Genomic DNA, 16,691 nt, shown 5'->3' on the forward strand with positions numbered 1-16,691 from the left:
TCTATTTATACACATTTCCATCTAAAAGCCTCTGAGTTGCTCTCTGTAAGAACAGCAAGATTTTTTAAAGCGCTTTTGTTTATTGCTGTTAATATAATGGTTTCTATTATGGAAGTGGTTTATTAAATGTATTACATTTTACAATTGCCTTTGTTTTTCTTTAAATACTTCTGTGGTTACCCATGAAATATGAGACTAGTAATATATAACATCTATTGAGGGTTTTACTCTGTGCCATGCACCATCCTACTTAATTTCCATATCTATATCTAGTTCAGTATCTGTATCCTCATTTAGTTCTCTCATTAATTGAATATGATAAATATTACTGTCAGATCTCTTTTATATGATGAGGAATTTGGGTTAAGTTGCCCAGTATCACATAGTTACTAAGGAGTGGAACTGGGGTTTGAATCCGGCAGACTAATTCCAGATCTTCTGCTTTTATATCAGTAGTTCCCAAAGTATGAATTTTGGAAAGTACTTACACAGGATATTAGTGATTTTTAAAAGAAAAAAAACCCATGAATTAACTGAATAAGTTTGGGAAATATTGAGCTAAATAAATGGATTTCTTTCACATATGATTTCTCAGAGTCTCTAAAAGCTCATGTGTTTTACAAATCTCTAAAAGACAACTGCAGAATATAACATTTCCATACCTCCTTGTACACAAAACTCTTTTTGGTACAGTCTCTTTAGACCACTGTTTTGAAAGCTCAGTCTCTGAAATAATGGTCTGCAAATCAGTTGTGTAAAGTGGTCTACCTCGCTGCCTGCTGAGGCCAAGCATTTATTTCCCTGTTACAGGACCAGGATGAAAGGAATCCTCACAGGGGAGAGGTCAATAGTAAGCTGTCACTATGCATCTGTGTTCTTTACTTTAAAATGATCATTCAAGTAAATTGGTAATATTTTTCTGGTGAATAGTTTAGCCATATATATGAAAAGCCTCTTAATCTTGGGGTGTTCAAAAAAAACCACTGGGGTTGGAAGAAAATAGTAGCACATCCATTTAAAACTTCTCACATTTAATTTTTTTGCATATGTTTTGTTATATAGATGTATATATAAATTTAAATTCATTTATATTTATAAATGTTATAAATATATATTGAAGAATAAGTTGACAATGTGTATTTTATATTTATGTATAAATATAATTATAAATTATGTATAATATTGGAATCGTAACATATATATATAATTTGCAAATAATTTAATATATATGTATTGGGGATGGGTAATAATAATATTGAGGGGATCACTTAGCCATACATATAAAAAGCCCTTAATTTCCTCATATTCTTTGACCCAGCAATTTCACTTCTTGGAATATATTCAATTTATCCTAAAGAAATAACTTTGCATGTGTATTAATATTTAACTACAGGGGATATTTATTGAAGAAGTGCTTGTGAGCATTGAAAGCAGTCCAAATATCCAATAATTGGAGATTGGTTACATAAATTATGGTACTTCCATATAAAGAATCTTAACAGGGAGCTATTAAAGATTATGTAGTAGTAGGGCTTCCCTGGTGGCGCAGTGGATAAGAATCCGCCTGCCAATGCAGGGGACACAGGTTCGATCCCTGGCCCGGGAAGATCCTACATGCTGTGGAGCAACTAAGCCGTGCTGCACAACTACTGAGCTAGAGCCAGCAAGCCACAACTGCTGAGCCCATGTGCCACAACTCCTGAAGCTCGCGTGCCTAGAGCCCGTGCTCCGCAACAAGAGAAGCCACCGGAATGAGAAGCCCATGCACCGCAACAAAGAGTAGCCCCCGCTTGCCGCAACTAGAAAAAGCCTGCGTGCAGCAACGAAGACCCAACGCAGCCAAAAATAAATAAATTAATTAATTAAAAAATTTTTAAAAATTATGTAGTAGTAGAATATACTATAACCTAGAAAAAACCCATGATTTTGTAAGTCAAAAAACAGATGACAAAAGATTATTGAACTCGTATGACTGGAAGAAGGGACTGACTGGAGTGATGAACCAAAATGTTAATGACGGTAGCTCTTAATGGTGCAATAAGGGGAAATTTTTAATTTCTTTATGCTTCCCTGTGTTATCCTAAGTTTTGTACAATAAATGTATATTTTTGAGTAAGCATTATGTTCATAAATTTCAAAATCTGGCAATTATCAAAGGGTATACAGTAACAAAGTCTTTTTTCCTAGTCCTGTCTCCCAAACAACCCATTTCTTTCTCCAGTAGCATCCATTGTTACTGGTTTCTTGTGTATCTTTCCAAGGATCTGTTGATAAAATCTGTATATATACATATATTCTTTTTACCCTTTATCACACAAAGAACAGCATACAGTACACTGTTTTGTAGTTTGCTACATTGAATAATCTTGAGCACCTATTATTTCACCCATGTGGGAGTGTATCTGTAGGATACATTCCTAAAAGCGGAATGGCTGGTCAAAGAAAATATACATTTGTCATTTGGATAAATATTGCCATATCGTCCTCAGAAGTTATGAAAAAATCTTTTCATGATTTCTTCCAGTACTTTAATGGTTTGGGTTTTCTTTTTTAACATTTCAATTTAGATCCCTTTAAATTTTTATCCTGGCTTAATGGATACTTAATAAGAAAAACAAATTATTTAAAACATTAAACTCCTCACTCATAGTGGAAATTCAAGGGCTCGTTGTCCCCATCTGTTAGATCACAGGATCTAGATGCAAATAAGGACATCTTGCAAAGGTTCAGTTTACGCAGCGGGTAACATAGCCAGACCTCTGCTCGGCTGTGTGCAGGTTTATTTCCTTCCAGAGTCTCATGGTAGTGAAGAGTCAAGCCCTGAGAGCTTGATTTCCACCTGCAAATGAATTTTTCACTGCAGTAGAACTCAGGTCGCTGTTTGGATTTTCCTCCTGAAATATTGTAAGTTGCTTTCATCATTTGAATAAAAAGAAGTGGCCTCACCAGCAGTACTGGGGTATGTGTGTATGGGCTGCATGACTTAGTGTAGGACAATGTGAGAGCACATAGGAAGAGAACTAATTTTACTCCTACAGGGATTCTGGAGACCTGTTACTCACTGGAAAACCTAAGCAGCTGTACTGAAATGTCAGATGGATTTGCACAGCTGACTCAAGTTGCCGAAAAGAGAGGAGCATAGTAATTCCATAAATTGACCCTCTCCAGCCAAGCCCTGCTTAATATAGTTACGGCTCGAGCTTAGCGGCAGTCACTCCTAGAGGCTCAGCAAACACTACTGGGGTTCTTGGGGGAAAAAAAAAATCTCTCAAGGTGGTATTGACCTGGGACGCTTGGTAACCGGGGGAACTTCTTGAGAGTTTTTTCTTTTTTTAAATCTTCTTTGATTATTTCTCCTTTTCTAGTAAAGTATAGAAAAGTATAGAAAAGAATCATGTCGGAACACAGCAGGAATTCAGATCAAGAAGAACTCTTTGATGGGGAGATTGATGAAGATGAAATCTTGGCCAACTTGTCTCCAGAAGAGCTTAAAGAACTCCAGCTGGAAATGGAGGTGATGGCCCCTGACCCCAGGCTTCCTGTGGGAATGATTCAGAAGGATCAGACTGACAAGCCACCAACAGGGAACTTCGACCATAAATCTCTCGTTGATTATATGTATTGGCAAAAGGCATCCAGACGCATGCTGGAAGACGAACGTGTTCCTCTTACCTTTGTGTCATCCAAGGTAACCGGGGATTTGTATGCAACAGAGAAATGGCTGCCTGGGCTGGGCTGGCACGTGTCCCTGTTGTAACTGTTGTTTCTCAAGACTCCATGTTTTGTCGACGTTTATAGATAAATCAGAATATTTCATCCTATGCCAGATGGGAACTTTCTTTAACACTTACATGGTATAATTGGGAGGAAAAAGTGGTAATTTCTTGTAAATATCTCTTTAAAAAAATTGCCACGGTGTTTCTTGGGCAGGAAAGCCTATATTCTGTAGGCATGATACTTAGTGGATTAACTCATAACCCAGAAGCATTTGTCCTTCATGCTTTTTTTTGGCTCACAGAACCCTTTAAGAAGCTGAGAAGGCTCTCCGTTCTCTCCTTCCATCACATGCGTACATGTACAATGTTTCACATACAATCTCAAGGGTGTCACCGTCCCCCTGAAGTCCAGCCACTCGCTCTGCAATTAAACCAAGTCAAATAACCAAAAAATCCAGTATTACCACAGCGCATTGGATATCAGTGGTGAATTTAGAAGTTGATGCTGTTAAGCTGTTTTAAAGATAGTTCTTTCTTTAAATATGTTCCTTATATGAAAAGTAGAATTGTGGTCCACTCTATGGACTTGTATATCCTCATATTGTTTTAAATGTTTCACTTAAAAATGACTTGGCAAAAATAAGACAGAGATCCCCACAGGTAAAGTCTCTTGTAGTTATGCCTGCTAATGTTGATATATCTTGTCACATTACCATCACGCTGGCTATAACTTTAGGAAAGTTATAAACTGATTTCATGGCCAGGGGAATTTAAACATGTACTGCACTCAGGAAAATGAGTTGGTGGCTTGATCAGGTTAGAATGTAAGGTACAATTTGCAGACGTTTTACAACTAGAGTAAAAGCCAATTCTATATGAACACCAATTTCAGAGGAAAAAACAAATTGGGTACTTTTAACACTTTTTCTTCCTTTGGTATAATTTAAACAGCTTGATAGTTGGCTCCCCCTGCTGAGACAAATGAGAAATGCAAAGGTGAAGGCGTCAGAGAGTTACGGTGTCAATTGTCAATTCCAACCTATAATGTTATAAGCAGTAAAATCAAGTTCTTATGTTTTTTTAATTACAGGTTTATTTTTTATTGAGATAACATTGGTTTATAACACGATGTAAGTTTCATGTGTACAACATTATATTTCTACTTCTATATACCCTACAGTATGCTCACCACCAAAAATTTAGTTTCCATCCATCACCATACAGTTGATCCCCTTTACTCATTTTGTCCTCCCAAGATCAAGGTCTTGCTCAGATGAGCCTGTGTGTCAAACTGCTACATCAGCTTTCAAAATGACACCTACGAGGTACACATACTTTATGGGAAAATGTGCTAATGGATGTGCAAACATTTAATAAACCTTATTGAGATGACTGTCATTTCCCTTCCCAGACTAAGCAGTTGTTTCTAAATCTCTACTAATCCTGTCCCCTTTTGTAGCTGGCTTTGCCTCCTAGACACTTGCCTTGCAAAGGAACTGGACTATAAAGCCTGTCCCTGTAGTATCCAGGGTAGTTTTCACAGAGCTGAGCAGACAAAAATCAAAGTTTAAGGGTTTTGTTGTGTTCCAAATATCAAACTGCTCTCATTTTCCCCACAGTATCTGATTTTCAGGGAAACTTGTTGTACACATTACATTAGATTGGCAAACATATTATGTAAATTTTGGTTAGGGCAATAAGGAAATTATTGTGTAACACAGAGCTATTGAATACAAAGATGCCTATTCAGCTATATACAAAACAAAGATTTCAATGAATGGATAAATCCATAAGGTTTTCAAAACAAATAATTTTTAACTGCTTCTGGAACTGAACCCCATCTTTAAAAACAATAGAGGGTCTGAAAACAAAATTAACTAGGTTTAATTTTAATACACGGAATGAGAAAAACACAACCAAAAACTGTGTTCGTGCATGTGTGTGCCTATAAAAATTTATCTTTATTTTTGTTGTATTTGCTTGAAAAACTAATATGTGTACTTGGTTTTAAAAAAACTTAGTTTAGAATTATATAATGTAAAAAGTGAAAATCCCCTCAATCCTTCCTTTTCTCAGTTATCTTAATGGTTACCTCTCTTCCTCAGAGATAAGTACTTACTTGGTAAACATTACAAGTCTGTTTTTTCTATACATTTATAAACTTTTATATATATTGTGTGTATATATGTATACACATAAATACGTGAACAAATGGAATACTATGCCTACAGCTTATTTGCTTCCTTTTTTCACTTAGTAATAAATCTTTTTATTATCTCCAGTAGATACTGCTCTTCTTCATATTTCTATGTGAAGAAACCCTCATAACGTGTATTCTAACCCTCATAAACCCTGCTATGTATTCTAACTCTCATAAACTTCTCTTTTAGGGAAAAACTCAAGAACAGCATGAAGAAATAGACAAAAGTAATAAAAACGTGTCCCAGTATTTAAAAGAAAAGCTTAATAATGAAATCGCTGCACATAAAACAGAATCACAGGGCAGTGACAATGTCCAAGAAACAAATAATGAAGATAATGAAGATGATGTGGAAGATGAAGAAGATGACACAGAAGATGAAGAAGATGATTCAGAAGATGAAGAAGATGAAGGAAAAGAGGACAATGAAGAGAGTGATGAAAAAACAAAAAGAGGAGAGGGAGGTGAGGTAAAGGAGCAAATCAGAAATGGTGAGAACAACAGCCAACAGGTAACTGATAAAGTAACTGAAGAACAGAAAGACAGACCAGAGGCCCAAGAAAAAAGTGAGAAAAAAATATCAAAATTAGATCCCAAGAAGCTAGCTCTAGATACCAGTTTTTTGAAGGTAAGTGCAAGGCCTTCCGGAAACCAAACGGACCTAGATGGGAGCTTAAGGCGAGTGAGACAAAATGACCCTGACATGAAGGAACTCAACCTGAACAACATTGAAAATATCCCCAAAGAAATGTTGTTGGACTTTGTCAACGCGATGAAGAAAAACAAACACATCAAAACCTTCAGTTTAGCGAACGTGGGTGCGGATGAGAACCTAGCATTCGCCCTGGCCAACATGTTGCGTGAAAACAGGAGCATTACCACTCTTAACATCGAGTCCAATTTCATCACAGGCAAGGGAATCGTGGCCATCATGAGGTGTCTCCAGTTTAATGAGACACTAACCGAACTTCGGTTTCACAATCAGAGGCATATGTTGGGCCACCATGCTGAAACGGAAATAGCCAGGCTTTTGAAGGCAAACAACACTCTCCTGAAGATGGGCTACCATTTTGAGCTTCCAGGTCCCAGAATGGTGGTAACCAATCTGCTCACCAGGAATCAGGATAGACAAAGGCAGAAAAGACAAGAAGAACAGAAACAGCAGCAACTCAAAGAGCAGAGAAAGTTAATAGCCATGTTGGAGAACGGGTTGGGGCTGCCACCTGGCATGTGGGAGACACTGGGGGGACCAGTGCCTGATTCTGGGATGCAGGAGTTCCTCCAGCCTCCTCCTCCTCGACCTCCCAGCTCCCATGCAGTCCCCTTCAGTCGACAAAATGAAATGATGAAAAAGCCATCGCACACTCCGAAGTACAGGACGGACCCTGACACCTTCCGCATGGTAAAGCTAAAGAGGATCCAGCGCAAATCTCGGATGCCAGAAGCCAGAGAATCAGCCGAGAAAACCAACCTCAAAGACGTGATCAAAACACTCAAACCAGTGCCGAGAAATAGGCCACCCCCGCTGGTGGAAATCACCCCCAGAGATCAGCTCTTGAACGACATTCGTCACAGTAATGTCGCCTATCTTAAACCTGTAAGTAGGAGGAGGGAGAAATGGTGAACACACACCACAATAAATGTCTCCCAACTCTCTTCCCTGTTCATTTTGACACCAGGAGATTGTCACTAACTGAGGGAAACTTCTGTAACGATGATACTAATAGCTAACACCTATTGAGCACTTACTATGGGCCTGACTCATTACATGAATTAACTCTTACAATCACTTTAACAACCCTATAAGGCAGGTATTATTATTCTCCCTGTTTTATAAAAAGGAAACTGAGGATTAGAGATGTTAAAAAACATGTCTAGGAGAAACAGCTCAGAAGTGGTAGAGTTGACTTTGAAATCCAGTTGAGTCCAGGGTCAAGCTTTTATTCACTCCAGCCACACAGAGCTGACACAAGCAGAGATCCCCAGGGACCTGCTGCAGGAATAAATAAGAGTGAGGCCTAATTAGGCCAGTGTTTGTAGATGAGTGCTTCCATAGTGCTTGAAAAAACATTTTTTTTTAGTAGTTGAATGGAGACTACCTGCAATTGCAATTATACTCTTTATTTTTTAGGTGGGTGGAAAATAATAAACTTCAGATTAATATCTCCATGAATAAATGGAGTTTTAAAATATTTTACTATTATTTCAGTTTTCATATTTACTATGATTCACTATTACTGATGCTGATAGGTGAAAATGTTCTATTCCTTGCCGCTTAAGTTATAGAAATAAATTTTTTTATAGTCATTACTACGGGGGCATTTATGGAGGCTGAAAGGTGCGTGTCCAAAGGCCACAGGTGGTTGATAATTAACTATTGTTTTAAAATCTAGTGTGTAATTTAGCCAAGATATTACATTGACAAAATAGTCAATATATTATTTCATCATTGAGAGTCAGTTTTTGTCAAGATGTTTTAAACAGATTTCCAGGTAAGCTTGTTCTTTTTCTGCTTTTAAAGAGCTTTATATTCTCAAACAATACAGGGAATTCCCTGGCAGTCCAGTGGTTAGGACTCAGCACTTTCACTGCCGAGGGCCCAGATTCAATCCCTGGTTGAGGAACTAAGATACTGCAAGCCGCGTGGCGTGGCCACACACACACAAAAAAACCCAATATAATTGGTTCTTATTCATATATACACATGTATGTTCCTTACTCCCATCTCCTAGTAATGCACAATTGACAACATTTCAACATTTTATTCTTCTGAATCAAAGATGACTTTCAACTGTGGTTTAGAGGGACTCTGATTCTTCTTGGGGCAGGGGGCAGGGTGAGAGCACTAGAGGTCACATGAGATCAGGCAAGAGACCTTTGCCTGCCCTTGGGCACAACATCAACACTTTTTAAAAAATTTTTATTTATTTATATTTATTTTTGGCTGTGCTGGGTCTTTGTTTCTGTGTGAGGGCTTTCTCTAGTTGCTGCGAGCGGGGGCCACTCTTCATCACGGTGCGCGGGCCTCTCACTGTCACGGCCTCTCTTGTTGCGGAGCACAGGCTCCAGACGCACAGGCTCAGCAGTTGTGGCTCACCGGCCTAGCTGCTCCGCGGCATGTGGGATCTTCCCAGACCAGGGCTCGAACCCGTGTCCCCTGCATTGGCAGGTGGATTCTCAACCACTGCGCCACCAGGGAAGTCCCAAGTGCTATCACTTTTGAGTTGTGTTTTGTTTGGTTTTAATGTCCGCTAAGGAAGAAAAATATGCAGCAAAGTGAACTCTGACACGGTTTGTGAATGGTGGTCTTGCACATCAGCCTTTGCTTTGCAATGTCTTTTATCTATGCAAGGGACTGGCATCTTCTCCTGCTTTCAGTTGCCTGGCTTGGCTTGCAATAGACATCTATTGATATGTATCTCAGATACAGAATGTCATGCAACTTCATCAACGTGGTCCTTTAAAATGCTCTGCAAGAAAAATGTGAAAATGCATTGTCCAACTGACAAAAATTCACTTGACTGACATCAATTCGCTCCCTACTGCTGTGTTTTTGCGCCTTGCTGCATGCATAATAAATGTCTGCTTTAATGCCGACTCATAGTGTAATCTCTCTTAAAAGACATTTTTTATCTTTTTATTTTGAAATCATTTGAGACGTGTGGAAGTTCAAAACAGTAGAAAGAATTCTTACAAGCCCAACACATTTTGTCATATTTGCTTTGTCATTCTTTAAAGGATAGTTTAAATGGCAATACATTTGCACGTGTGCAATTCCAACAGGGCACAGAGCTCAGTGGAAGTGCTAATGGTATGAAAAGCTATACTGTGTTTGTGCTCCCACCTGCAGCCAACTATTGTAAAACACCGTTGACTGTAAGATGCTTTCTGATGTCAGGGCTACGGAAACATCGAAAAATGTGCGTCTTAGACTCAGTAAAATGCTGTAAACGCCATCAGTGGTGATATCACAAGATCTCAGCAGAAAGGGCTATTTTTGGCTGGTCAAATGAGACACATCCACACTCACTTGAAGGAGGTGAAACTAAAGGTTATGGGTTTTTTTCCCCCCACTTGTGTTGGAGGATAGAGATGCTTTCTAAATCCTTGGATTTTCACATATGAAGTTAAAACCCAATTTGGAAATCTTATAATTGTTTTTACTGATGCTCCTAACTAAAACACTGAATGTCCATAAACATACTCAGAAATTATTTATTTTTAAAGGAAAAATGATTATTTTTTTCTCTCATGGACTTGGAAATATTATTTTTGTATCTTCTAGAGCATAGCTCATGAGGTAGTTTATATTTTAAATTTGTATTTTTTCCTTTTAGTGTTTATTCTCTCCCCATCTCATGCTTCTGGCTTGGGATCCCTGAAATGAAGTTTCTAGCAGAGAATGAAGGGAAGTCTGTATACTTGCTTGGCTCAAATGCTACCTCTTCCAAAAAGCTGCCCATTTAATTCAGTTTAAGAGAGATGTATTCTGGGGGCCAGGTATTGAAAACTAGTGGACTATAAGCCCGATTTGCAGGCCTGTTTTGTTTGGCTTGGGTATTGTTGTACGAGTTATAAAATAACACATGATAATAGGCAGATATCTGGCAGCATTTGAAACATCACATCCAGCCACACGGGGACTGCATGTGCATGGCACAAATAAGCTGGATCTGTGTTGACTTCTCCCTTGAGATAGGTAATGGACTCTCCAGTTTTTCCTCAGTCTCCACCATGCCCTACTGCCTAATCCCTGACCTTTTTCACTCATTTACATTACTTATTTGACTGCTGTAGAATTTTTTGGTTTGTCACGTTGCTCTTATTGTTTTTAGCTATGTTTTAAAAGTCTTTGTCTTGTCTAACTGAATTTATTAATCACTCATTTATTTCCCTCTGAGTTGATAACTCTGAGTCAATGTGATGCCAGCCCAAAACAAAGACGTTAGGCTTGTACAGGCTTAACCCTCCCTGGTAAACGTATGATTTCCTTTCCTCTTTAAAAATTTGGTGGTCTGCTCACTGCCTACCATCCCAGATGAGTATCTGTACTTTTCATTGAGATAAAAATCTCATCTGCAGCAACTATTTAATTTACTGAGGTCAACTGCGTTTATATCATATGCAACTTTTGGTGCCAGTCAAACAAGGTAAATTTTAACATTCACTTAATTTTACTTTGGGCTCACCTATGTGTGTCTGGACTGGTTTCACCTAGGTGCCTAAAGACATGATTAAATTTTTCCTTCAGAAAGATTTCAGTATAATAATTTTCCGAGCAGCCTTAATTAGCCAAAAGACTCCGTGACACATTAGCAGTTGTTACGATTACAAAAATGTAAGAACATAGACTCTTGAGTCTTCATCTCTGGCCATTTTTTCTTTGCCTCATTTATAATATCCTATTTCTTTTGAACTAGGATCTCTAGATTCTGTCCTTTTGCAGTTTTCTCCTTTTTCCCATCTTAGCTTCTCTCTTTGTTTCAATTATCACATAATCTAGGACAATCCCCAAATTTCCCTTTCCCTTTAGATCACTCAGGGTTTTCTTAGTACCTTTATTCAATCTGTCCCCAAACCAAGCTTTTCCTTTCAAGATCTAGTTGTTGTTTCTGGTTCCCAGTTTTCCATGCTGTCTCCATTCTCTCACACATTCAAGTCTGAAGCCTCAGAGCTCCCTTCAATTCCTTCTTTTTTTCTGTCCTTTTTTTTGCCTTAAAAAAACCCAAAACCCAAGAACCCAAACATACCAGAATCTCCAAGAGCCAAGGCCAAATCTAGATCAGAGCTTTAGAAATGTTATACTCTTTTTTTTTTGGTAATTTTAATTAATTAATTTATTTATTTATTTATTTATTTTTGGCTGTGTTGGGTCTTCGTTTCTGTGCGAGGGCTTTCTCCAGTTGCGGCAAGCGGGGGCCACTCTTCATCGCGGTGCGCGGGCCTCTCACTATCGCGGCCTCTCTCGTTGCGGAGCACAGGCTCCAGACGCGCAGGCTCAGTAGTTGTGGCGCATGGGCTTAGTTGTTCCACGGCATGTGGGATCCTCCCGGACCAGGGCTCGAACCCATGTCCCATGCATTGGCAGGCATATTCTCAACCACTGCGCCACCAGGGAAGCCCAGAAATGTTATACTCTTGATAGAGGGAGTCTCCACGGGAGAAAGCAATGTAACATTTCAAACTCATGTCAGAAGAGCATATAAGTGGACTAGAATTATACAGACCAGGAACTGCCCTTCCCTAATACCTAGTGGAAAAAGGAGTTTTTGATGTACAACTTTTCTAAAGTCTGTGATAGTGATTCTTAAATTTTAGCGTGCATCAAAAGCACCTGGAAGGCTGAATACAGATTACTGAGCCCATCTCTAGAGTTTCTGATCCAGTAGGTCTTGGATGGGGCCTGAGAATTTGCATTTCTGACAAGTTCCTTGGCAATGCTGACGCTGCTTTTGGAGACCACACTTGGACAACCACGGTTCAGTGACATCTATGGCAAACCATACCTCCTGAGTTTTTCCGCTGAGGGACCTTCTTTTCCTCTCTCCCCACAACACTTTGCTCAAGTTACTTATTTCCTATCTCTGTCTTTCAAAATATATCCAACAGGCTTGGCTCAAGTATGGCTTCTAACAACAAAAGAAACGAAACCAAACATCAGTGGTGAATACCCTTCCTGTCTATTTCGACTACCCCTCACTTGTACCTCTCTTTCAGCATCTTCCACATGGTGCCTTAGGTTGACAGCTCTTACAGGCACAGTGTAGGTCTCCTAGTGGATTCTGAGTTCCTCAAGGTAGGTCTTCCTCATCTGTGTCCTGGACACCCATTGAGGTGTTGGCCCAGAGCAGGAACTGCAGTCGAGTGTGCTGAATTAAACAACCCCTGCTGAAATGGGTCTTCCCATCCTGCCCAATTGCTCCCAGTCTCTGTGGGTGTATGTACATGTGTGTGTGCACTGTGTAACGCTATACACACACACTTTTTCAAAAAACTAAGTTTAACCAACAAGTGAAGGGGGAACAGGGCCCCCTAACAATAATGCGAGTTGATTCTTGTTTGTTGTAAGTTTTATATTTTTGTAACATCAGATCTAGCTATCTTTTCCTTTATGGTTTCTGTCTTTTGTATTCTGCTTAGAAATGGCTTTTTTGAACCTTATTGAAATATTTGCCTATCTTTCTTGCTGCTTTTAGAACTTCTGGTTTTTAAAAAATATTCCATGTTATAGATGAATTAAAGGGTTAGATTTTAGAAGTAAGTAGGAAGCAAGAAGTCTGCTATTTTATCTCTTTGCCAAGTAGCTAACCATTGATCATTTAGTGACCCATTCTTTTCTCCAGTGATCTGAACTGCCAGTCTGGGCATATTTTAAATTAGTTAATATGTCTCTGGGTTTACTATGTTGGGGCATTGCCATGTTTCACTTTTCAAAATATTTTTATTAATTTGGAACCCTTCTATGCATATAAACATATATCAGGAATTACATACCATAAAAATATTTTTTCCATTCAGTAATACAAAGAACACAGTTTTTTTGACTATTTGTTACAGTTGTGCAGTTATTTTAAATAACTGGCATTATATATTTTGTTTATTGGTAGTGTTCACTGTTGGTGTTCTCCTTGGGTGACCCTTACCAATCTGTAGTCACACCCCTCCTCTCCTGAAAGTCTGACACTAGGGAGGGAGAGAGCCAGAGCACATGGAGGACCCTTTGGTTTGAAGGCTGTGCAGGTAGCAGCAACACATCCAAAGTTCTCTCCAACGGGAAGGATGTTGGGAAACCTTTTTACGCAAAGGTTGTGGGCAGAGAACTGGCTAAGAGGGTCCATAGGAGATGGCCAAAATAGTTCCTCACATTGGCAGGTGGACATGGGCCGTAGAAGGAGAGACATTTTAAAGTCATTATTATACAAACTCTGAGGGTCCTTTGGACTCTGTCAGTGTTCTCTGAAAGGTACATCCATGATGGATGAGTCATCCTCCTAAAATATAACAGCACTTGAAACCTGTTAAGAACTTACCTTATCTTTAAGTTGTTCCTGTGAAACAAAGCTCCAAGTTGATTTGCAGTCAGACTTATGCTACTCTTTTGCAATTTTTTTTGTCCTTGGGCGTTCTCCAAATACTATTGTAATATTTGGTATCACATTAGGAATGTGCTTTAAAGAGGAAAGACCAGTTCTTAAAAGAACATGCATTTTATATTCTTACGGTGGTATTTATTTGGTGAGTATTTCAGTACTCAGGAAGGCATTGAAATCAGGCAGATCTAGGTTCAAATCCATCTCTGCCACTTCCTAGCCATGTGACCTGAAGCAAATTGCTTATCTCTCTGAGCCTGTTTCCTCTTTAAAGGTGGTATTTATTTGGTGAGTATTTCAATACTCAGGAAGGCATTGAAATCAGGCAGATCTAGGTTCAAATCCATCTCTGCCACTTCCTAGCCATGTGACCTGAAGTAAATTGCTTCTCTCTCTGAGCCTTTTTCTTCTTTACAAGGTGGTTGTAAGACGAAATGAGGCAATGCTTTAAAAAGAAGTGTTAATGTTGATTACTAACTTGTATTACTTAATCCTTATGGTAGCCTTGTGAATAAGATACTGTTCCTGTCATTTTATAGCTGAGAAAATTGATGCCCAACGCCATGCACCTAGTAAGTGCTAGTTCCAGGATTTGAACCAGGCAGAGTCCAGCACCCACCCGCTTGTTTATGTGATAAGCTTCACCATGTGCTCAGAGCCCTTGCATCTGTCCCGTCATCAGTAAATGCCCACTTCATGGTGGCTGTGGCTATTATTGTTGTTTTATCATGATTTGAGGGGTCTCTCTGGCCAGAATTTCTAATCCGCTTTACACCCTTTGAGGCATGTACATTTTGTCATTTTTGCTGTAAAACACTTGACTATCTACGATTAATTTTTCTCCTCTTTTCAAATGCTTAAATCACAGGTGCAACTGCCAAAAGAGCTGGCATAAGAGGCAACAGAATAATCTCGGAGAAGAAGGAATTCACATAATGACTCTTGGATTAGAGTTGGGAGACTGTTTCAGCAGCATACTTCTGGATCCAGGTGGTGGAACTGGGAACATTGCTAACTGATAGGAGTATTTTGTAAAAGGCTTGGCCCGTGACAAAATAGGGGCTGAAAAGGCAGGGGGAAGGAGATAAAATATGAATATTCAGGGCAAGATTTTCTACTTCCAATCAGTTGGAGTGACTTAGGTGAAACTGAGTCTTCTAGCAGAAGTTAATTTTTTCGTAAACATTTGCTTTATTATTGCTTTCTTCTGGTAAATAACAATAAATACTATAGCGGTGTTAACTATTATATTCCCATTTTTTTCTCCTTCCGTCTGCTCTGCTGTAATTCATCACACAGTATCTTAAAGGGAACAGAACATGTTTCACTCTGTGGAAATGTGAAGGGTGAATTGAACTCCAGGCCCTCCAGATGCTTTGACATGGAAGAAATGTTAATTGCCTCTTCTCTGGAGAATTGGTGCGATTTCCGGTTTCCAACCCTGCCTAGCTTTCTCTCTTGGCCATTTTCCTGTGTATTGGGATATACTTCTGATAGGGGTATCTGTGAAGAGCAGAACGCTTAAGCCATGGGACGTGGAGAAAACAGTGTTTCCAGAAAAACTAACAGGGAAAACAAATGCTGCTTATGTATAAAAACTTCCCTGTTTCCACACATATAGAGACAATGGGAGACAGCATGCTAGTTTTGTTAAAAAAAAAAAAGAAAAAGAAAGAAATTATGAACAATATATTTACTGAGAAGCTTTTGATTTTAGCTAAGTATGTATATATATATACACACATAGATATATTTTTAAGTTTAGTCTGTGAATGATCTTGATCTTGTTCTTCTCAAAAATCTAAGGAAACTTGCTATAGGATTAACCTTGAATTCCTTATCCTATCATTCAAGGCCCTCATTGCCTGTTTTCAATTTAGTAATTCAGTCTTATCTGCCACAAATTCTTTATACTATTCTTTCACCTTTGTTTTGTTTTTTAATTTTATTGAAGTATAGTTGATTTACAATGTTGTATATATACTATTCTTTTTTTTTAAGCATTATTCATTTTAATTAATTAATTTATTTATTTTTGGCTGTGTTGGGTCTTCGTTTCTGTGCGAGGGCTTTCTCTAGTTGTGGCGAGCGGGGGCCACTCTTCATCGCGGTGCGCGGGCCTCTCACTATTGCGGCCTCTCTTGTTGCGGAGCACAGGCTCCAGATGCGCAGGCTCAGTAGTTGTGGCTCACGGGCCCAGTCGCTCCGCGGCATGTGGGATCTTCCCAGACCAGGGCTCGAACCCGTGTCCCCTGCATTAGCAGGCAGACTCTCAACCACTGCGCCACCAGGGAAGCCCTATATATACTATTCTTGATAAAACATCCTCATGCTTTTGCTTTCATTGACCCTTCTATGGAGTATCCTGAGAGACTCCACAAAAATCTTCCAGACAACTCCATCCCCAGTGTCCTTTCCTTTTCCAAGTTCCTAGAGCCCATAATTATCCATTCAAGTCTCTAGGTGCAGAGAATATGAAATTTTGTATTGAAGTGGCATGAACCTTAGAAATCAGGAAATCACACTTTGTTGCTTTTTCTGTCTTCCTCACCTGAGCAAATAATTGGCACCTGCCTTCTTTCTCTTTTTATATAATCATAGGTGGTACATCACAGGCAAAATAGGCTAGGAGAGAATGGACTTAATGGAGACAAACAATACATTATTTCGAAGGACAAGCCATGG

General features: G+C 39.0%; 1 protein-coding gene across 2 annotated transcripts; it reads left to right on the forward strand.

Annotated features, from left to right (window-relative positions):
• The first annotated feature begins 2,773 nt into the window (after nt 1-2,773).
• LMOD3 (leiomodin 3) lies at nt 2,774-15,248 on the forward strand. 2 transcript variants are annotated; one of them, XM_007192430.3, is made up of 4 exons: nt 2,774-2,904; nt 3,366-3,688; nt 6,107-7,513; nt 14,875-15,248. In XM_007192430.3, the coding sequence occupies exons 2-4, from the start codon at nt 3,395-3,397 to the stop codon at nt 14,899-14,901; spliced, it is 1,728 nt and encodes a 575-aa protein (XP_007192492.2). In that variant the 5' UTR covers nt 2,774-2,904; nt 3,366-3,394; the 3' UTR covers nt 14,902-15,248. The 2 variants fall into 2 exon arrangements, with proteins under 2 accessions (XP_007192492.2, XP_028024923.2); XM_028169122.2 differs by lacking the exon at nt 2,774-2,904 and having other exon boundaries at nt 3,206-3,688.
• Nucleotides 15,249-16,691: the final 1,443 nt, after the last annotated feature.

This window comes from Balaenoptera acutorostrata, chromosome 10, assembly GCF_949987535.1.
Source record: "Balaenoptera acutorostrata chromosome 10, mBalAcu1.1, whole genome shotgun sequence".
NCBI lineage: Eukaryota > Metazoa > Chordata > Mammalia > Artiodactyla > Balaenopteridae > Balaenoptera > Balaenoptera acutorostrata.